The sequence below is a fragment of the Struthio camelus genome, chromosome 3 (assembly GCF_040807025.1).
Source record: "Struthio camelus isolate bStrCam1 chromosome 3, bStrCam1.hap1, whole genome shotgun sequence".
In the NCBI taxonomy this organism is placed as follows: domain Eukaryota; kingdom Metazoa; phylum Chordata; class Aves; order Struthioniformes; family Struthionidae; genus Struthio; species Struthio camelus.
The window spans coordinates 105,518,910-105,541,077 of NC_090944.1; the positions used below are offsets into that span (position 1 = coordinate 105,518,910).

At 34.9% G+C, this 22,168-nt stretch overlaps 1 protein-coding gene across 1 annotated transcript in view; it reads left to right on the top strand.

The window, feature by feature from the left end:
• DNAH8 (dynein axonemal heavy chain 8) overlaps positions 1 to 22,168 on the top strand; it is a 178,628-nt gene that overhangs the window by 69,399 nt on the left and 87,061 nt on the right. Inside the window, exons 31-45 of the mRNA XM_068939550.1 lie at positions 1,828 to 1,932; positions 5,028 to 5,141; positions 5,970 to 6,032; positions 7,201 to 7,301; positions 8,191 to 8,328; positions 11,288 to 11,528; positions 12,599 to 12,798; positions 13,184 to 13,337; positions 13,442 to 13,605; positions 14,493 to 14,595; positions 15,160 to 15,264; positions 15,536 to 15,697; positions 17,269 to 17,493; positions 18,631 to 18,803; positions 20,809 to 20,987. Coding sequence (XP_068795651.1) covers positions 1,828 to 1,932; positions 5,028 to 5,141; positions 5,970 to 6,032; positions 7,201 to 7,301; positions 8,191 to 8,328; positions 11,288 to 11,528; positions 12,599 to 12,798; positions 13,184 to 13,337; positions 13,442 to 13,605; positions 14,493 to 14,595; positions 15,160 to 15,264; positions 15,536 to 15,697; positions 17,269 to 17,493; positions 18,631 to 18,803; positions 20,809 to 20,987 — 2,227 coding nt within the window. The remainder of the gene's footprint in view (positions 1 to 1,827; positions 1,933 to 5,027; positions 5,142 to 5,969; positions 6,033 to 7,200; positions 7,302 to 8,190; positions 8,329 to 11,287; positions 11,529 to 12,598; positions 12,799 to 13,183; positions 13,338 to 13,441; positions 13,606 to 14,492; positions 14,596 to 15,159; positions 15,265 to 15,535; positions 15,698 to 17,268; positions 17,494 to 18,630; positions 18,804 to 20,808; positions 20,988 to 22,168) is intronic.

Genomic DNA, 22,168 nt, shown 5'->3' on the forward strand with positions numbered 1-22,168 from the left:
TGGCTGAACTGCTGGGCTCAGAGGGTTGTGATCAGCAGCACAAAATCTGCTCAGAGGTTGGTTGCTAGTGCTGTACTCCAGGGGTCAATACTGGATCCTGTACTGTTTAACCTCTTCATTAATGACCTGGACAATGGGGCAGAGTGCACCCTCAGGAAGTCTACAGATGATACAAGCCCAGGAGGAGTGGTTGATACACTAGAGGGTTGTGCTGCCATTCAAAGGAACCTCAACAGACTGGAGAGATGGGCGGAGAGGGAATGCAGTTCAAAATGGGGAAGGGTCCCTTGGGAGGAATAGCCCCATGCACCAGTACATGCTGGGGGCTGACTGTCTGGAAAGCGCTTTACAGAAACAGACCTGGGAGTCCTGGTGGACTTCAAGTTGAACACAAGCCAGCAACGTGCCCTTGTGACAAGGAAGTCCAACAGCAATCTTGGGCTACGTTTGGCAGAGCGTTGACAGCAAGTTGAAGGAGGTGATCCTCTCCCTCTGCTCAGCACTAGTGAGACCACATCTGGAGTGCTGCGTCCAGTTTTGGCCTCCCCAGTGCAAAATAGACATGGACGTACTGGAGCAAGTGCAGCAAAGGGCCATGAAGATGATTAAGGGACTGGAGCATGTGACATATGAGGAGAGGCTGAGAGCTGGAACTGTTCAGCCTAGAGAATAGAAGGCTCAGGGGCGATCTTGCCAGTGTGTATAAATATCTGATGAGAGAGAGTAAAGAAGACGGAGCCTGAGTCTTCTCAGCAATGTCCAGTGGCAGGACGAGAGGCAATGGGCACAAACCGAGATACAGGAAATTCCATTTAAACACAGGAAAAAACTTCTTTATAGTGAGAGTGAAAAAGCACTGGAACAGGTTGCCTAGAAAGGTTGTGGAGTCTCCATCCATGACAATGTTCAAAACCCTGCCTGTGTCCCTCAGGACACAGCCCTGAGCAAACTTCTCTAGTGTATCCTGCCCTAAGCAAGTGTTTTTGGACTGCTGATCTCCAGAGGTTCCTTCCAACCTCTCTGTGATAGAGATGTAGACTGAAACAAGAGTTCTAAATACAGATAACCTGCATGGAGCAACTAACAGTGTTAATCGTTCCAAACTGCACAGAATACAGTTCACAGATCCAGGGACCTGCTTACATAATTCACACTGCTGTTTGTTAGCAAATTTTTTGCCTACATGATGGGAAAATATAAAATGATCTTATTTTTAAACACCTTGTGTACTATGTGTACAAAGAGGTTGATAAAACAGGAGATATGTAAAGTACATTGTTAGCTGTTGCACACAAGTTGCAAATGAGGACAAAGGAGTAAGGAAGGTTCACCATGTAGCAGGTACACATGGAGGCATTTGCTAGTTTGGCAAATGTAATTATAAAGATTTTGTAGATGAGATGATAAAGAATTTGAAAAATAGGTAGTTTAGTGTGGATCATTATTCAGAGCTGAAAAAATTGATCACGATCTATATTTAGGTAGTGGACAAAAGATACCATTGAGATGATAAAACTTCATATATTTTTAATATTCAGTTTCTTGTTTTGGTACATTTTTTTGCCCTTGTATTTCATCCAAGACATTTTCTTTGAAGAAGTATTTTTTGCAGTTTTTGTGCTTTAGTTCTTCTGCATTCAGCATTCTTTCTTTTTTAAAAGAAATTAATGCTTTTGTGCCTCAGTTACATTAAAATATTTATTTTAAAATGTTTTATGCCAAAATTACACTAACAGATTTGTTTTAAAATGTTTCTTACAAATTGATCTCTGTTCTTGCCAATGAACTTAAAATACATCATCCATAAAGATTTCTTTTTTCATCTAGGAAGCCTATGCTATTTTAAACAGATTTGAAATTGAAGTTACAAAAGAAGAATCAGAAGGAGTTGATACACTCAGATATTCTTTTAATAAATTACAGACCAAAGCTGTAAGTATCTGAAACTGTCATTCTCCATTTGTCTTCGTGTGCCTTTTTCAGAGTAAAAATGAGTATGGGAACAGTTATCACTGCAGTCTGTCTTCTTGCTCTTGGCCTTAGTTGGCCAGCAGTGCAGTGTTTAAACCTTTCATTGATATGTTCATTTTCTAATTCTATTTTTATAGAACTGTACTTTAAATATTTTTGTACTTTTTAGACATATTTTTAAAAGCTGTTAAAAAAATGAGAAATTAATTACTTATTTTCATTTTTTCTACTGTCCTCCATTTCCAGTTTTTGTTTCATTCTTGTATAATCAGGAAGATTACTGTCCTTAAGTTACATAGTTTTAAGAAAGGCATATTCTGTTGGTGCCTTTACCCTTAAGTGATGATTGCAGAGTTGCCTTAATTGCTGAGGAGAGACTTGAACGCCCTCAAAATCTTGGTATCTATTGGGTGTTTTCCGGCAATGTAGAAGATTAGAGGGAAATATATAGATGCTTTGATGGAACAATCCAGCTACATCCTGCCCCCCCAGATCACCCAATCTATAAAGGACTCAAAAATGTGTTTTCCAGTCTCATTTCATGCAGCTTGAGCCTTTCTCTCAAGCTTTTGAAGAAAGAATAAGAAAGTTGTTAAAGAAAGAGCTAAGCCTTATGGAAGGAAAAGAAGAATAAACTTCCCTAAACCTAAGAGTTGTTAACTCCCCTCTGCCATCTGAAATTTATCAAGACTCAAGTCTTTGTAGAGATGCATCTGGAGTTTTTCTAGAGTACCCTAAAGTGCTCTGATGCTTAAATGTAGACCATTTCGTATGTTTTTCTGTACTGGAGCAATAGATACTTGATTTCCTCAGTTTCCTCAGGGAAACAGGATTTGCTTTTTCACTTAGGTATTCTACAAAGGTAGTGCTTTGCTTACCCTCTTATTTCATTATGCAGTTTACTAGCCTTAGTCCTTGATACACTACATGTAGTAAGAAGACTGCCTTGCTTTGGTTTAGAATTGCTTTCCAAAGCCATTCACTAGACATGGTAATTTTTTTTTTCTCTATTCTTGCATCTATGTACATTTGAACTGAGACGTCTTTTTTTTTCCTCTACTTAATCACTGAAAAGGCATTTTTATAGATTTCTCCAGACACATTTTTAGTGGAGACACAAATGGAAAAGATTCTGGCCATACAGGAATCAAAGAAAGAGCAGGTTTCACGACACGCTTGGACGCACTACAGTAGTCAGGCGCTGAAACTCACCTCATCTAACTTGACACCTACTGTGCATGTATATACACGGCAACTAATCTCTATGTATAATTACTTTTAAAGTATACATTGTCTCATCCCGAAATGAATGTAGAAAATGGATCAGATGAATTGAGTTGCAGAGATATCTATTTATTTCCCTTCTTTAACCATTCAGTGGTTACCAAAGGGTTTCCCTGTCCCTTGACCCCCTGAAAAATCAGATGAAATAAATGCCACCTAATTATCTGTCTTCAAGACTCTTGCACGCTTGCAAGCCCCTGTTGCAGAAGCCAGTCAAAGCTGATCTGTGCAGTCTCCAGGTATGTGTGAGCTGCAGCCTTTAGCTTTGTGAATGATCAGCTACAAGTCAATAAAATGAATTGCCTGAACAGGAAGATGTTTCATCATCCAAGTTTCTAAGGCCACCTTCCTTGGACAAAGCAGTGACACTGCTTATAAGTTGCCTTATAACTTTAGAACATTTCAAGGAAGAGATGGCTGCAACCATGGCTCACTATCTTTAGCAGTTCAGTGGTTTTATGCGTTCCCATAGATTCTATTGCTGTCAAGAATCCTTGAAAATTTAAACTGTGATTTGGTCACAACAGCTCTGATTCCCGCTAGTGTCCCAATTAACAATCAGTCCTGCTCTTTTGAGTCCCTGACTAGAACATCTCATTCTTTCTGGACTGCTTTTTCTAAATTTTCATTTAGGTAGATGTCAGTTTTGGAGCATCTTCAATGTAAACATTATAGCAGGAAAGAATGTTCAGGAAAAGAGAGGATATGTATAGTTACCTGACTATCCTACAGTCAGAAAGAGTTAAGGCATGTATTTTCAGTCCTTATGCTGTTACAGTTGATTTTCTTTCCATTTACCTCAATATTTGACCGCAATGCTCAATTATATTAATATTCTCTTAAAACGTTATGCATTAGTAGGGCCATCTACTTTGGATGCCCTGTTTGAAGCTTGAAGGCAGTACGCCAGCCAGCGTTCGAATAAGTTTCTAGCAAAAATACTGTAGTGTATGCATATCTTTTGATTCACATAGGGAACAAAAAAGAACACTTTAAAAGGATGAAAAGGTCTTTGATAATGAACAGGAATAGTTTGCATTTAATTGCTTCTATACATATTCCATTATTTGCGTTCATTCTCCTTTATTGTTTGGTTATAATAAAGAAGCTCTGTGGCAGAAAAGTAATTGTAATGATGGTTGGTCCATTACCTATATTCCCAGTTTTGCAGATAAGGTTAGGGTAGTTTCAGATACATAGTTTCTAATTTTACCCTGGGTGTATGCAGGAGAAAACAGATGCTGTTGGCTAAGGTCTTATTTTAGGTGAAAGGAACTTATGCATCTGTTTTTAAAAAAAAAAAAAAAAAAAAAAAAAAAAGAGAGAGAGCACAACTCAAATCCATTACTAGTGAAATAACATAGCTTTTCATGTTTTCACACATTATAGAATGAAGTTTACTTTCCTACCTCTATTTTTTTTGGAGATTTTTCTGGAGGAACAGAAAAAGGAAAAAAGATCTCTCTTCTCTCCTTTACACGCTCTTTTTCTCCCCCGTTTCCTCATAATGAAACATGTTCACTTCAAGGGGGGGAAGAATTGTTATTTTTTATTTTGACTTTTTTATTCTTTACAACTCAAAAGTTGAAGGTATAGCACCATATAAGAAAATAATACCTTACCTATTTAGCTCCAAGACCATTCATTTTTGTTCAGAACTTTAATACTTTAATAATAACTTGAAAAATACTTCAATAATTTTAGTTTATATGTAATTTAATATCAATTTCTAATTTTTAAATAACTTTTATTATTGATCTTTTGCATGTCAGGCCCGTGTTCAAGATGAGCTGGTTCAAGTTCAACCTAAATTTAAGAGTAATCTACTGGAGTCAGTTGCAGTTTTTCGTGAGGATGTGTCAAACTTTGAAACGTCATATGAAACGGTAACTGAATTTAGTAGTTGTCTGTAAGGTTTGTACTTGGTTTTGCAATATTTTTGGTTTGCATCGGTTGGGTACCAGAATTTTAATCTGCTGAACTACTCACATGAATGTTTGATCTTATGACTGCTTAGCAGTCATGGTTATAGGTTAAACTCTCCTTTTTAAACTCCTTGACTTCATCTTTACTAGAAAATAAGATGGACGTGGGTTCGTCAACTGGCCCTGAGGTCATGCATGCACCATGGCATGATTAATGTATATGTGGATGAGCTGTTCTCTTTGGAACAGGATGTCTTTTTCCATATGGCCTCTTGGGAAAAGTCTCTGGTCTGTGAAGTCCCCTGAACTGTTCCTGGGCATGATTTGGGAGCATCTTAGTAGACCTGAACAGTTCAGTGAGCATGTTAACAGTGATACAGTACGGATGGTCATGTCATAGATCTTATTCCCATTGCCCTGGCCTTATTTGAGACTTCCAATGAGACAGAAAATCTTACTTGAGAGATTCTAGTACGTGTTGTGGCATCTTTGACCGCTCCTCAGCATTTACGAGGATTGTCTCAAGCTGCTGACTGGATTCTTTGTTTTCATCAATATGAAAGATCGAAGTCTCCTGTCTACTGATAGCAAATTTAATTAAACTAAAGAATTTTTAATTTTATGAAAGTTGTCTTCTCTTAGATTAACCATTGTAACTGTTGTGTTACCAAGGTACATAACTTTACTTTTGCCTACCAAAAAATTGTACGTTTCCTGAAGATGTATACGTTGTGCCTTCAATCACCTTCAGAATTAATATTCAATTTTTCTTAACTGTTTGTTTAAAAGGAAGGACCTATGGTTCCAAATATTCCACCTCAGGAAGCCAGTAATAGGCTACAGATATTTCAGGTAAGAAAATAAACTTCTAAGTTTCCCGTAATTAAAATTAGATCTACTGCTGTTTATCAAAACAAGTTTAGAAAAAGAAATATTTATGATCTTTGGTAAGAGCTTCTTACCAAAGTGGGTCTTGATGGATGTTTTGTGTAGTATTCTGTTAACTACGTTTTAATTTCTATCAGGCAATTTTTTTCTTAATGTGGAGGGGCTGGTTGAGGAAGGACGTGTAACCTTGCTTCATGTTTCATGAGCAGAAATTAGTTATTTGAAGTAATAAGAGCAGTAAAATGAGGAAGAGTCAAATACAACTTGATAATGACTGAAAGAAACCAAGTTGCATATCAGTTGCTTTAGTCTATCTTTTCTCCTTGTAGAGATCACATTTTCCATCAGATACTTGCCTTTCAAGTTTATTATGAACCTGAGTTTATGGTTCCACAACCACTTTTTAATCGACTTTTAATGCTTCTTCCCTTCTCTGTGAGTTATAGTAATTTGGAGATTTTTTTTCAACAGGACTTCTGTCAGTGTCTTGCATATTGCATAATATTTACTCTAAAAAGTAAATTGAAAGTTAATGAAAAGCACTAATGAAAAGCAAACTTACAGAACTAGCTCAAACCTCACATTGAATCTAACATATTGAAAACTGAGTGATTTTGATTGAATTTGATGTTCAGAAATATTTCATTTATTTTGCCAAGAAAATGCTTTATACTTTCAGGTAACAATTGCCAAAATCGTCATTCTTCCTTTTCTCTATATTGATCCTACATTTGCTTTTCTCCTTTTGACAGCCATTATACTTTGTCTGAAAGTAATTTTATTTTTGGCACTCTTCAGTGTTTTTTTTTATTTTTCAGGCTCCATGTTACCAACTGATAAAAATATTTTCTTTCTTCCTTCTCTCTGGATGGTGTAGAATTAATTTCATATCCTGTTTTTATAAAATGTTTCTTCATATATGCGTGTTCACTAGTTGAACTCAAGATATGAGTGTTATATTATGTGAGAAATGCTTCAAAAACACTAGATTAAAATATTTTTCAGATACATAAGTACACTCCAATAGGATTATTTTAAGACAACTTTAGAACTGGTTAATGATTTATTATTAGAAAATTTTAAAATAAAATATCTATGTTCAGTTTGTCCATGTGAATCCTAATTTTATCAGGCTAATTTTGATGAACTCTGGAGAAAGTTTATCACGTACTCATCTGGTGAACAGTTATTTGGATTACCTGTCACAGACTATGAAGTTTTACATAAAGTCAGGTAACTGTGGAAATACTGCTGTCTTAGGTGTGTATTGAGTATGTTAGAAAGGCTTGGGATAAACTGAAGAGGGAAATGTTACAATATGAATGACTTCCAGTGCCTTAAATTAAACTTCCAAAAAAGCAATAAAATATTAGCGGTCTAAAGAATTGGCTGACAGAGAATAATTTTGCTTATTTATTTTATTAACAGAACCATACGAGATTATTTTACTCTGAGTATAGTACTATACATATAGAAGCAGAATACCATGTCCTAGAAACAGACCCATATAAGTGTATGAATGAATGAGTATTATGTAGTAAGATGTGGTACAAACAATGAAAAGGAGAGGAGAGGTCCGCATGTCATCATATATGGAAGATATAACTAGAAGTCTATGAAAGTTAGTTTTTCTGCGCTAATGTACTAATGAGAATCAGGTTCTAAAGTTTCTGCGCTAACCATTTCGATGGTTTGATGATTCACACTGGGTGAGGATCTGACCTTTTATGGCTGTATTTACATCAACATTTTAGTTCATATCCAGAGTGTGCTTCTGAAGTAAATTGATTAGTTATCCCCACTTGCCATGCTTTGCTTTGCACTTCTGAGCCAGCTCTAGGTGCTAAACAAGATTCCTTTTGGATGAAGCTAAAGTTTTATAAAACTGGACCAAAGCAAAACTCCCCTAAAATATGTTTTGTGTGGCTGTTGGGTCCTCAGCACCAGCTATCTGCTTTTTTTAATGGTTTTTATTAGTAAATTGTTCTTTTCCAGACTAAGAAGCATAATCTAATTGACCTGCCTAACGTACTGTGATAATGTTACACATACCACGTATTTAAGTGTTCAGGGCTATCCACACAGATGATTGTAATTATTGATATAATTTTTTTTCTTGTAGGAAAGAGTTAGGCTTGCTTCAGAAATTGTATGGTTTATATGATACTGTAATGAACAACATCAGTGGTTACTATGAGATACTTTGGACAGATGTAGACATTGAAAAAATTAATGCTGAACTTCTGGATTTTCAGAACAGGTATGTACATAATATGAACTATAACTGATGTTAAATGTGTGAAGAACTAGGTGACTGATTATAAATATAAATATATATAAATGTTATAAATATTTAAATACAAAGCTTCCATAAATAAGGTTTATCATGAAGTGATTTGGCCCTTTTAATGAGGAGTGGGATCTCACTATACTTTTAGTTGATCAACTTTTTACCTGTACTTGTATAAGAGAAAGGCAGATGATGAACTGAAGAGTGTATCTCCTTAACTAAACCAACAAGAAGCTAGCTGGAAGCTTATTTGGAAAAGGCAAGTTTCTGGACAAGGGGGATTAGCCCATTGACTTTAAGTGCTGAATATAAGAATAACATCTTCTGAAATATTTTATCCTATTCTTAAAACATTTGTGCCACTTGAAAAAATTCAACAAATAGCGTCTTGAATTATATGATTTTGTTAAAAAGTTATCTTACCATTACAGTAAAGTTGAAAGCTTAAAATGTTTTTGATCTTGTTGAAAAGATTAAGATATAATTAACTTGATTCAGAAATGTTTTCCAACCTTTTAATTTTACTCAGTTTTTAAAAGTTATCTTTACTATTTTGGGAAAGCATATAGTACAAAGGATTAGATCAAGGATTTTTTCACAAAAGAATAACTGCATCATTGAGTCTAGTCCCCTGCTATCCTGCTATGTTTATATAAGCTTCTTCTATGTTTATATAAGCTCCTGTTCATAAGCTTGGCAAGCTCCATCTTAAAATAACTTCGACTTTCTTTGAGTTTCTTTCCCCTCAGTGCTCCTATTGGAACAATATTCCAGAATCTCTTTACAGATTTTCAAAGTAAATGACCAGTTGATACACATTTGCTGTTGTGCCAACAGTTGGTATTTTAGAGTATATCTATACTGCAGTTATAGAGTAGTTCAGGCCTATTAAATCAATCTGAGATAATGCTAGAATATGGAGTTCAGCAAGTGTTGAGTTGTTTTACTCTGTGAAATTCACAGTTTAAAGATAGTTCACGTAGCAGTATATAGAAGGGCAGTTACTTGCATGACTGAAGTGAAGAGAAAATCTTTAGTAAAAGTAGTTCTTTTGCAAGCTGTTAAGTGTGCCATATCCCATCTATTTATGAATAGTAGTCATATCCTTTCATTATCCGTTTTGCCAGTATGTCTTACCTCTGGAGAGGATCTGTGCTACAGAATGTGAAGTTTCTTATTTGATTTTTTTCTCTCTGTTACTAGCTTCTAGTTCATGGCATGCTGGTAGTTTAGAAAGAAGTTGGAATATAATTTATATTCCAAAACAGAAAATTTTCTCCAAGTAGAGAATGTAATAAATGTTTCCCAGAAGGTAACCTGATATATTGTATCAAATATATTGTCCTAATGCATATAATCAGTAAGTGAAGAATTTCTGTAGTTTAGAATTGCACTTTTGACAGTCATAGTTGAAGACCTCCCCTATTGGAGGTGAGATATGCTATTAGAGTGTCACAGACTAAGACTGTCTCAAAGAAGCAAGATGTTGACTAACACCTGATAGGTAGTGTTTCATCCTTATGTAAAACAGTCTCCTGGCTCACAAAGCTCAGCAAGGGTAATGGGGTTCTGAGCTCTGGACCTTTAGCGTGTCGTTCAAAAGCTGCCTGTTTGCTGTCTCTGACTCTTGTGCCCCAAATACTGAACCCCACACTAACCTTTTAGTAGTGAATGAAAAGAAAGACTACATTTTCTTGTATCAGAGAAAATGATAAAATGCTCAGTTATTTTGAGCCTACCTGGTTTCCTAAGGATGACAAGGGTGATCTGTGATAAGGCTGTTTGACCCTGTCTGCTCCTGCTTTTCTGCCTTCCTGAATATATATATTTCTTTATCTATTGGCTACTTTCAACTTAATTTGGCACGTTTCTTGAAAAATAACTGTGCCTATAAGTTTTATAAAAGTCAAAACTTTACAATAGGGAGAAAACAGATGCGAAATACTTTTTCTTCCCTCAGGGAAAAGCAGGTATTAAGTATTTTGTTAGGCAGCAACCAGGCAGCTAATCAGCGTGAATGTACTGGCTGACTGGGCAGCACCAATATGGCTTTAAACTAGACACAGGCTGCTGTATCTTGCTTGGTTATAGAGGACATGAAGTTGTTTCAGTGGGAGGTAGAAAGCTAAGGGACAAAGAATGCATAACCAAGGGAAATATGAACCAGGCTTTATTACTTTTTCTGCTGATGGAATAATTTATTATTTGCAGTAGGAGATTCCTTTGGTGAGTCAACTTCTGTTTAATTCTTAGTGGATTGGGTCTATAAAGTTAGAGTCAAAGAAATAATTATTCACTTAACTGTCATCTTTTTTTTTTTTTTTCCCTTCCTCTTAGAAATGTATCATTTCTCATTTTCTTAGCTAATAGTTTCAGGACCACTACCAAAAGTAGAGGATAAAGTGGTCATGTCTTTCTAACTTCCCTGTCTGTCTGTCTCAGAAGTGGCATGATAATTTATAAATGCCATGTGTCTTACTGTTATTGTGAGTTGAAGCAGATACTACATTTGTGCAAGGATTATGTGTGTGAAGTCAACCTATTTGGCTGGGTTCTGTTTGCCAATTCAGAGTTTGTAATTATAAACTTAGCTAAGTGGCATATGTTTTCATGCTAACTGCAGTATTTCTGTTTATTTACAAAGAATGTATCAGTGGTTAGAATTGTTAAATACTATGCATTTTTTAGGAGGGAATTTGCATTAGTTTTTCCCGAAAAGATAAATTGGCACAAGTTGGAGTTTTACAGTCATTCTTTCCTAGACCTTAATAAAATGTGGACCCTTAATGTTGATCTTAATAAAATGTGATCTTAATTAAAAAAAAAAAAAAAAGGTTCATCTCTTCTCATTTCTTTTAAAAACATTTTTAAAATTCCCTCTTCTGGCAAACCTGGCATTTACTACTATATTAATTTAACTCAACTAAAGGTGCCGTAAGCTACCTAAAGGACTCAAGCACTGGCAAGCATTTTTAGATCTCAAGAAAAGAATTGATGATTTTAGTGAGTCTTGTCCTTTGTTGGAAATGATGACCAACAAAGCAATGAAGCAGAGACACTGGAATCGTATAGCTGAGACAACAGGCCATCAATTTGATATAGAATCTGATACCTTTTGCCTTCGAAACATCATGGAGGCACCACTTCTTCAACATAAAGAGGATATTGAGGTTTGTACATGCATTTTTTTCCTGCTTCTTCATTTTATTTTATCAGAAAACCTAATGTGAATGATTGGTTATGAAATGATCACCTAAAAAATTGTGTTTTAATGTTACTATAGCTGTCAGTTAGACAACACTATTATAAAACTGTATTATATTTATAAGTTCTTACCCATATGGACAAAGACAGTGGTGGCAGCTGTGAAATCTTTGAAAACACCTTTCTAGATAATTTCTCCACATTCCTCCTACCCCTATTTTCTATGACTTTCTTAGTCCATGTTAAACAGAAAAAGCAAACAACATTTTAGATGATCGTGGTCACTTAACTTTTTACTCTGTGACTGTTTTAAAAGTCTGTAAACAAATCACAAATTTTACACAGAAAACTCCATGCTTCTTAGTGTATAATGTGAATTCTTTCCTAGATGTTTATATCCACTTCTAAACCATACATCTTCAAAACATCTCCCACATAACCTGATCAAAATTCTGAGTAGAGTTTGGGAAGTTCTATAGGGTAAACATAGATGTTAATGATATTATAGTCATACTTTGTTTGATTTTATGGAAGCATTCCAAGTGCATCTGCCTAAACTGCAAGCATAAGACTGAGCAAGGTAATCTAATTTTGAATTTAGCTCTGCTTTAAATACCATGTTGGACTAGGTGACCTCCAGAGGTCCTTTCCAACCTAGATTGCTCTGTGTTTCTGTAAATTCGGATGTGATGAGATTGAGTGTTCATGTGAAAGTGAGTCTGTATCACTATCTAAAAAAGATGTAGAAATGGTGATTCAGAAATCTTCTGATGCATGAATAACAAAATGTGAGGCTGCAGAAATGCAATCTGTGTGCATTTATTTTGAAATGTATATTTTTCAGATGTACATGCATTTAATTTTAGTGAGATTTCAATTAAAGCTAGTAGAGTAGTCTCTGCATTTGTGTGATACGTATCTGTACTACTTGATAAAATTTCATGCATTGTTTTTAATTACTCCATTATTAGACATGTAATATTAGGAAAGGTTTTCTGAAGAATGTAGATTCTAAAAAGTGGTTCGTTCTTTGCAGGATATATGCATATCTGCTACAAAGGAAAAGGATATTGAAGCCAAACTATCTCAAATAGTTGATAGTTGGGGAGGCCAAATTCTGAGCTTTTCCTCATTCAAAGGGAGAGGAGAGCTACTGCTAAAGGGAACTGAATCAGCAGAAATTATAACCTTGATGGAGGACAGTTTAATGATTCTTGGCTCTTTACTCAGCAATAGGTAATGTTAAAATGCTTTTTAATTTTTTTTTCAGAATTTTTTGAATATTGATCATCAACGCAATGGGATAGCAACTGTATTATTAGACTTAATCAGTAGTAAACGTGAATGGAATGTTATTCTTTCATTAAAAAAAAAAAAAAAAAAAGACCAGAAGTTACAAAGGGTGGTTAAAAACTTTACTCAGGTGGCAAACTTTCATGCAGTAAAAACAATCTATTCTCACAATATGTTTGAATATAAGCAAGTTGATACAAAGTTTTTAGGAGATTCTTCTTTCTTAAGTGAAACAAGTGTGTTTTACCATTGTAAACATTTTAGTTTGTTACTTTATAATAGCTTCCTTTAGAAATAAATGATTTTTGTTTCCCCTCCTCGATTTCAGATACAATGCACCATTTAAAAAGCAAATTCAGAGTTGGATTTATAAACTAAGCAGCTCTACTGACATAATTGAAGAATGGCTAGTTGTGCAGAACCTCTGGGTTTATCTTGAAGCGGTTTTTGTAGGGGGAGATATTGCGAAGCAGTTACCCCAGGTAAACTTAAAATACTTGTCTATTATCATAGATTAAAAAGTATCTGTGTAATTATTTCCAACGGATGGTTCTGGGAAAGTACTAATGTTTTAATTTATATATAGGAAGCAAAACGTTTTCAGAATATTGACAAATCTTGGATAAAAATAATGCAACGAGCCCACGAAAACCCGAATGTAATCAACTGCTGTGTTGGAGATGAGACTATGGGACAGCTTCTCCCTCATTTACATGAACAGTTGGAAGTATGTCAGAAATCACTTACAGGGTATGAATTGTTTAGTTTTTTAATATCTTATTATTTCATAAATAGTATATATAAAACCAATCTCACTTCAGTTACAGGCTAAACGTTTAAAATGTTTCTAAGTGCAAATCTGAAGAGGGAATCTGCTTTTTCTGGTGTTATACCTTACTTCAGAATAACATACTTCAGCGTCTAGCAATAGGAGAACAGTTGTCTAAACTTTCTGTAATTAATTTTCTTCAAAACTCCTTAGATAAATGCTAAAGATAATCTCCCAAGAATGGGAACTTGTGTTTATAATACTTGGAAGATTTTATTACAGTTGATGTAATTTCTTTAAGGTAAAATTAGATAGTAAGTAAACTTGGAAGACCTGAGGGCAAAGCAGGCAATAACTGTTTACTGTCCACATTCATTAAAAAAATTAAGCTTATATTTAAAATTACACCTAAAAAAACATAGATTTTTATGTAACTCCTTTCCGAGAATTCTTTGTGCTTGGAAAGGTCATTCAGCATATTTCTTACTTCAACTGTGAGAGTATATTTGCACACAGTGGGGATGATCTGCAGGGTGCTATCAAGGAAGTACAGTAGCTGGAAGAAAGTACCAGCTTGCTTTGTGTATGCATGAGCATAGTTTGCATATTAAGTGTGCATGAACATATCTTGTGACAATGTGAAGCATGTTTGAAATTTTTTAGTCTTTTAGAAAAATATCAACTCTTCAAAACCTCACTTGAAAATGTTCTTAAAATACTATCCTTAGAGTGACTTTAGTCTATGCCCAATTGTTTTTGAAATTAAATCTATACCTGTAGAAAATAAGGTTGAAATATTGAAAATATTTTATTTTCCATCTTATGTAGAAAAAAAAAATTTTAATAAAAATCTTGTTCAATTTTAAAGATACTTAGAGAAGAAAAGGCTACTGTTTCCTAGATTCTTTTTTGTCTCTGATCCTGCCCTTCTTGAAATTCTTGGACAAGCAAGTGATTCTCATACAATTCAGGTACATCCTTCATGATTTTTTTCTACTTATAACTAAACAAAATTTTGAATACGGAAAAGCACTTAATGAATTAAAATGTAACCATTTTCTTCTTGTAACTTTTGCTTGGAAGATAAGTTTTCATTTATCCCTCTGTAGTCTTTAATTAAATATGAAGTGGATATCTGTAATCTTCAAAATTCTAGGCTCTAGAATATCGTCCTGTTGCATGATTTGCAGGAGTTTAATACTTCCGCAGTCAAACTAGGAGAAGGTACTCGGTGAGGCTTTCCTACTTTGCATACTGCAAAGTTAATCTGACTAGTTTGCATTGTTGCTGAGAGTTGAACGAGATATGAGATATGAGATATAGTTGATCTCATACAGTCTGTTCTGCTAGCGCAGCCCTGGAAACTGTAACATACAGCTGATGGAGGTACACTGCTATGCAACCATTTCTGTAATTATTACCTACAGATGGCCTGAAGCTCAAGTGTCTTTGCAGGATAACCTTACTTCAGATCTTTTCCTATTTTTGTTAATATTATATATTTACATTGAATGACTTCTGAATTATCCTTATAGCCGCATCTGCCTTCCATATCTGACAATATAAATGAAGTAGAGTTTCACCCAAAGGATTATGATCGCATAATGGCAGTCATCTCAAGAGAAGGAGAAAAAATTATGGTAATTCTCTGAATGTCTTATATTTTTTCAGAAATTTTGTTAATAGATGAATTGTTTTATTATTGAACAAGTATATATTAAACTGAACTATTGTTAATTGATCACTATAATAAAATTATTATAGTCAGTAAATAAATTTCCATGTTTATTGAAATTAAATCTATAATTCTATTGAATAGAAATTTAATAACTATTTCATAACTAATGTTCTTGAAGAGAAATTTGATAACTGTGTTCTATTTTGTATCTTTTACTTGTATTAATTTCCCAGTTGGACACTCCGGTGAATGCAAAAGGACCAGTAGAGCTTTGGTTACTAGACTTACTGCGTGTGCAACAGAATTCATTGCATGGCATAATTAGGGCAGCTTATTACCAAGTTAGTGACCCCGGATATCAGTTAATGAATTTTCTTAATCACTTCCCAGCACAGGTGAGAATATAGGATGTGGATTTATGTGTGTAGCCAGGGATGGGGGAGAAGGGATATAAAGAGCATGTAAACTGAGGGGTTGTTTATACGAGGAAGCTACCGCAAAGGAAATAAGGATATGGATTTACTTTGTAGCAGGCAACCCTTAATGACTTCAATTTGGTACTCTTTATATATCATAATATTTTTCTTATAATAACTTTATTTCTTATTTTTTTTTATAATTAAACTTTAAAATGATTTCTGTTTTCTCTTGGAGAATGTAAAGTCTGTCTTAATATGTTCTGTGATGAAATGCAAAATATGATTATTTAATGTGTATATAAAACATATATAGAAAATATCATTATATATAAAATATTTAATATTTATATGTGTAAAATATATATTTATAATATAATTGTAAAATACCTAAAAGTATTTATTTTAAAAGTCTGTTACTTTACTTTAAACAGATAGGGACTATCTCGTTTGAATTACAGGCATTTAAGAGGGGCTTAATTACCATCTGTGATAGTAAGGGGCTTAATAACCATTCCTCCCCATGGCTTGCCAGTGCAAATGTTTTCAGACTATGATTGTATAAAAAACACCTGTTCGAAGAATTATCTGTGTTAAAAGTGATGAACAGATATGGGACAGAAAAAGAAGAAGAAGAAAATGGGCTTTGGCCAATAAATTTGAAGTACAGAGAATGAAAAGATGTGTTAGGACACAGAAGAAATTGGGCAGAATACTACAAATAGTACAATTTTTTTTCCTCATTAACTTATCTGTTATTCTATCACAAATTTGCCTTAGACTGTGCTAGTGATAGCCTAATTATTCTATAATGGTAAAATACTTCCTACTATACGGTGTGTGTAACCATGAACTCATTGCCAGTAAAAGGAGAGAGAAAAATAGAAAGAGTGGATGAGTTAAATTCTTAAGTCTTGGTACTTTGTAAATGGATGACAAATGTGGGGAAAAAAAGGCACTGGCATACCTCTTGTCTGTACCAAGTTTTAGCATGCACATGCCTGATGCTGTAAATCAAAATCAATTCAAGACTACCATTTACACTCAACTTCCTGTTGCTCTCTAGGTTTGTTTGCAAGCAAAGTAGTTCAGTGGGCTTTTCTCCCAACATGACAGCATGTTAGTATGATAGCAGTCCATCTCATGTTCAGCAGAATACGTGTAGAATTTTTTGAAGTTCTTCTATTAGCTATGAACTGGCAGTGGGAAGTTATCAGAGGGACTTTTCCACACAATTTAAGACCATTTATGTCTCTGTCACTGGAGTACTCTAATGGCTTGTAAGTGAAACTGGGAATTGTCCTTAACTTGCCTTAACATTTTTTTTTTTTCATAAAGGATTTTAAATGTTTTCTCATGAGTTCCAGTCCCATAGCAGAACCATTCAACTCGGGCACAATATCATACTGAGATAGCCGTTTCTGGATTCAGTGAGAATTTGAGACTCTCTGCACCGTAATTTATTGTTCTTATTAAACCCAAGGCTTCTACATTAAGTCTGGCATTCCACAAATGATTCTTTTTTATTTGCTCACGTATTAAATTTGTAGGTTGGATTATTGGGAATTCAAATGCTGTGGACACATGATGCAGAAGAAGCTCTACATAATGCTAAAGATGACAGAAAAATCATGCAAATAACCAATGCAAGATTTCTGGATATTTTGAATACATTGATTAGCCAGACCACACATGATCTTTCCAAGTTTGACAGAGTGAAATTTGAAACCCTGGTCACTATTCATGTGCATCAGCGTGATATTTTTGATGATTTGGTAAAGTAGAGATTTTGATTTCTGAAAATTAAATGTATTTTTTGTCATAATGATAATCTTTCATATATGTGGTAGCTCCTATTACATGTGTGTATACATCTGTTTATAAGACAAACATGTGCATAGTCTCATCATAGTAAGAACAGTACATTTTTGCTTAAACTAGAATGAAATTATCATTTGTTGTCTGCATTTTGTATCCAAATTTTTACACTTTTCCTGGAATATTTCAATTCTCTTTTTCTTCTTAAAGAATTACATGTTTTGACAGTCAAAACCTTGCAATGTGTCCCCTCTTTAATAAACTATTATATTATTCTTAATTGTATAGCTCAAAAAGCTGGGTCTGAGTGGGTGTTGTGCTTTAACGTCACAGATAATTTCCTCATGGCTTGTTAGAGAACCTCAGTAGTTGGCTATAATAGGGCTTGGTATCCACTAGGTTGCACTTTAGCTCCACCTGTTCTAGGATGACAGCAATGATAGCAACATCTTCCATCTCTCCTAGTTTCTTCTTCGTATCTGTCCTTTTTTAGAGAGTAGCTAACTAGGATTCTCTTACTGGTTCTGTAGCAGAATACACAGAAGACAAACAGAAACAACTGCTAAAATCATCACGTGATGCCTGTCCCAAGCTTGAGTTTTTTAGACTGTGCTAAATTCTTTTCATTCTTTTGTCCTTTGAGGCGTGCTAACCTTTAATACTGCATCCTTGACTTTTTTTTTTTGTTCTTGATGGCACGAGCTTACTGGAATAAATTCTACATGATTTGACTTTCACGCCTCCCTCATCAGATTTCGTATTTCATTTATCAAGCCCTTTATTCCAGTGCGTTAGGTGGATTGGTGGAGTGTTGTTTGGTAACTTCACTTGGAGGGTTAGACATGCTGTCAAAGTAATTTAAGATTTATTTGATTAACAGACAGATTATATTCATTTAAATGATCAGGACATCTGTTGATATTCATTTAACATACATCTGTACTTATCATACAATGCTTAAATGTATTTCAGTTTACTTACACCAAAACTTTAACTTGAGTAGTCACTGTTTGTTCTCTTAATACAGATTATCATTGTATCATAACTATCAAGGACAGTGCTCAGATATAACGTGTGCCTTTACTTTCTTTAAGGTAAAAATGCACATCAAATCACCCACTGATTTTGAATGGCTAAAGCAGTCTAGATTCTATTTTAAGGAGGATTTCGATCAAGTCTTGGTATCCATTACAGATGTTGATTTTATATACCAAAATGAATTTCTGGGCTGCACTGATCGTCTGGTTATAACACCTCTTACAGACAGGTTAGAAACAGAAATTATATATAATAAATTATGTATATATCTTATTTATTTAACATAGTATCTTCAGAGAGGTACATTATATTTTAAGTACTATGTACTAAGTACTATGTACAAAAATTTATCTTGACCCCAGGGGACCTGTAGAAGTAAAAGCTTCATGTCACTTTAAAGTTTCTTATTGGTTAACAGAATCGGGTAGAAAACATCAAGGTCTCTGCAGTCTAAGTTTGGCATGAAGTATTCCATTGACTGTAGGGACTAGTTATTAAACTGTGTTTCAATTACTAATTAAAATCAGAAATACCTTTATTAGAGGTACATTGAAAGTTGGATATGTTCAATTGATTTGCCAGTGAAAATAATCAGTCATTTTTTATAATAAGTCCTTGAATGTTACTTTGTAATAACTTACTATGGCTGAAAATCATAACTAAGAATCACAACTGAAATGGTAGTTTTGACTTTTTAAGAATTCAAAAAAATAAAGTTTAGCAATTTTTTTCCTGGAATTTTTAAATTTGAATTGAATATTTACAAAATGTTGAGGCCATCTATTATTAAATTCAAAGAACATGAAATGGCAACAGTAGCATAAAACCTTCAATTCTACTGCTTTGCCAAACAATAGCTAGTAATTTTCTGCAGGTCCACACTAGTAAGAAGAGTACTGTATTTAAAGTAATACATTCACAGTGTCAGTTCTACATTAGAAACTGTCACTCAGTAGGTATGGAATGTTCCCTGAGAACATTAGCTCAAAACTAAATGGTGACCTGTAAGTGAAATAGAATGTTAGGTAGGAGTAGAAGACAGAACAGTATAATATCCAACTACATTAAAACAGTCTGCCCGCACTATAGTGATCTCATTTCAAAAAACAAAGTAACAAAATTAGAAAAGGCATAGAGGAGAGCATCAAGGTTGTTCAAGAGTATGGAACAGCTTCTATACAAGAAGACAGTGTATGAAGATTAGGTCTCTTAGAAGTAGCAGAAGTCAACAAAGCCATGAATGGTGTGGAGAAGGTGAAATGGGATTTTTTTTTTTAATACACCCTCCGCACCCCTCCCCCCTCCCCCCCCCCAAAAAAAAAAAGAATTAGGCATCACCAAATAATTATAAGGTTTAAATCAAAAGGAAATAAGAGTTTTTCTCATAATTTGTAATTAAATGTGAAACTGTTTGCCCTCACTTGATGTGGAGGTTAAAAGTTTTAAGTGCAGGCAGAAAGGTACTATATTCCTGGATAATGGGTCTATTTTTGACTGCTAAAAACTAACTCCCAGCCCATAGCATCCTCAGGCAACTCAGTCCTGGAAGCTGGGAAGGTATACCAGGAAAAGGATCTCTCTACTCTCATCTTATTTTTAGATGGACTATCGGACACTATTGGACATAATATACTGGGCCTGATCTGGATGGATGTGCCAGATCCAGTAGATCTAAACTGATGTAAAACACATACCTTCTGATCTTGCTAGGTCTTGGTAGATTAACATACTAGTATGCCAAAAAGTTTTAAGTTTTTTCACCTGTATGTTGTGGAGGAGGCCATATAGCTTCTTTCTCTCATACTTGAGGATTTAAACAAAGGTAACCTAACCTAATGAAATGTGTACAGAATAAGGTCCTACAGAATATGATCAGGCGGCACAACTCAGCAGCAGAATCTTTTCTTTTTAGCTTTGAAAGGCAGATAAAAAGCTAATGATTAATGCACACCACAAAGGAATTTAATTAGCTCATCCAATATTCACAGTTCGTAAACAGCTAGATAGATAGGAGATAGATTTTTTTTTTTTTGTAATTAAATGGTGTGTTTTGTGGCTTTTACCACCTTGAACTTCCTGAAGTCTCAGTGATATTAATGGAGCTGATTTCTGAGGAAGTAATGGTTCAACATAACAGCTGCAGAATCTATCACGCAGCTTATTGTTATATTTATATATGTGTGCATGTATATATTTTTTTCATATTATTTAATAATATGAATTAACATTTATAGGTGCTATATAACTTTAGCTCAGGCTTTGGGAATGAACATGGGAGGCGCTCCAGCAGGACCAGCTGGAACTGGTAAAACAGAAACGACGAAAGACATGGGAAAGGCTCTGGGAAAATACGTAGTTGTCTTTAACTGTTCTGATCAAATGGACTTCAGAGGTTTGGGTAGGATTTTCAAAGGTAAGACTTCACAGAATCATAGAATCATGTAGGATAGAAGGGGCCTCCATAGGTCATGTAGTCTCACCTCCTGCTCAGAGCAGATCATTAGAGCAGGCTGCTCAGGACCTGTCGAGTTTTGAGCATCTCCAGAGATGGAAATTCCGCACCACCTCTGGGCCCCTGTTTCAGTGATAAAAATTCTTTTACTTATGTTAAGTTAGAATTCCCATACTGCAACTTTTGTCCCTTATCTCTTGTCCATCCACTATGCAGCTTTCTCTTCAGGCTGAACAAACCCTGTTCTGTCAGCCTCTCCTTCTATGTCATGTTCTGCAGGCCCCAACCATCATGGCAGCTATCTACTGGACTCACTGCAGTTTGTTGATATCTTTCTTGTACTGGGGAGCCCCAGACTGGATACAGTACTCCAGCTGCCCTGACACAAGTGCTCAACAGAGGAGGGAAATTATTTCCGTCAACCTATTGGTTAGGCTCTTGCTAATACAGCCCAATACACAGTTGCACTCTTGTGCTACAAGGGTGCACTGCTGATGTGTGTTCAGTTACTTGTCAACAAAGAGCCCAGGTTCTTTTCTGCACAGCTGCTTTGTAGCCAGTCAGCACCCAGCATGTACTGCTACATGGAGTTATTCTGTCCCTGATACGGGACTTGTTGAGCTTCATGAGGTTTCTGTCTGCTCATTTTTCAAATGTATAGTATTGCATGTTTTGAGAAATAAGGAGCTATTCAGTTTTCTGTTTTTTCTAACAGGCAAATAATTCTGGCATAAAAATGCCCAAAGCCAAGGATGTGTTGCCTCTTTGCAAGTCAAGCTATTCTAAGTTTGAAAATAATTGAAGTTATGACCGAGTCACTTTGAAGTGATTTAGACTTAAATAGGTGACAGTAATATACTCTGAAAAATTTAGTTAGATCTTTCTCTTCTGAATAGCTGTCTTTCAGTATATGTGAGAGTAAACTACCACATACTGATACTTCAATGTCATCTGAAAAAAAATCCTGCTACAAATTTTTTCATGAAAATGTTGCTAAAGGAACAGCAATTCTCTTAGTTGCTACTAAGTACATAAGTTACTTTTACAAACTGAAATTAGGCAACGGTGAAATTAATCCTTTATGAAAATGTTACTGATATTAGTGTAATGTTTCTATATTTCTTTCCTTTTTATTTCCTTTC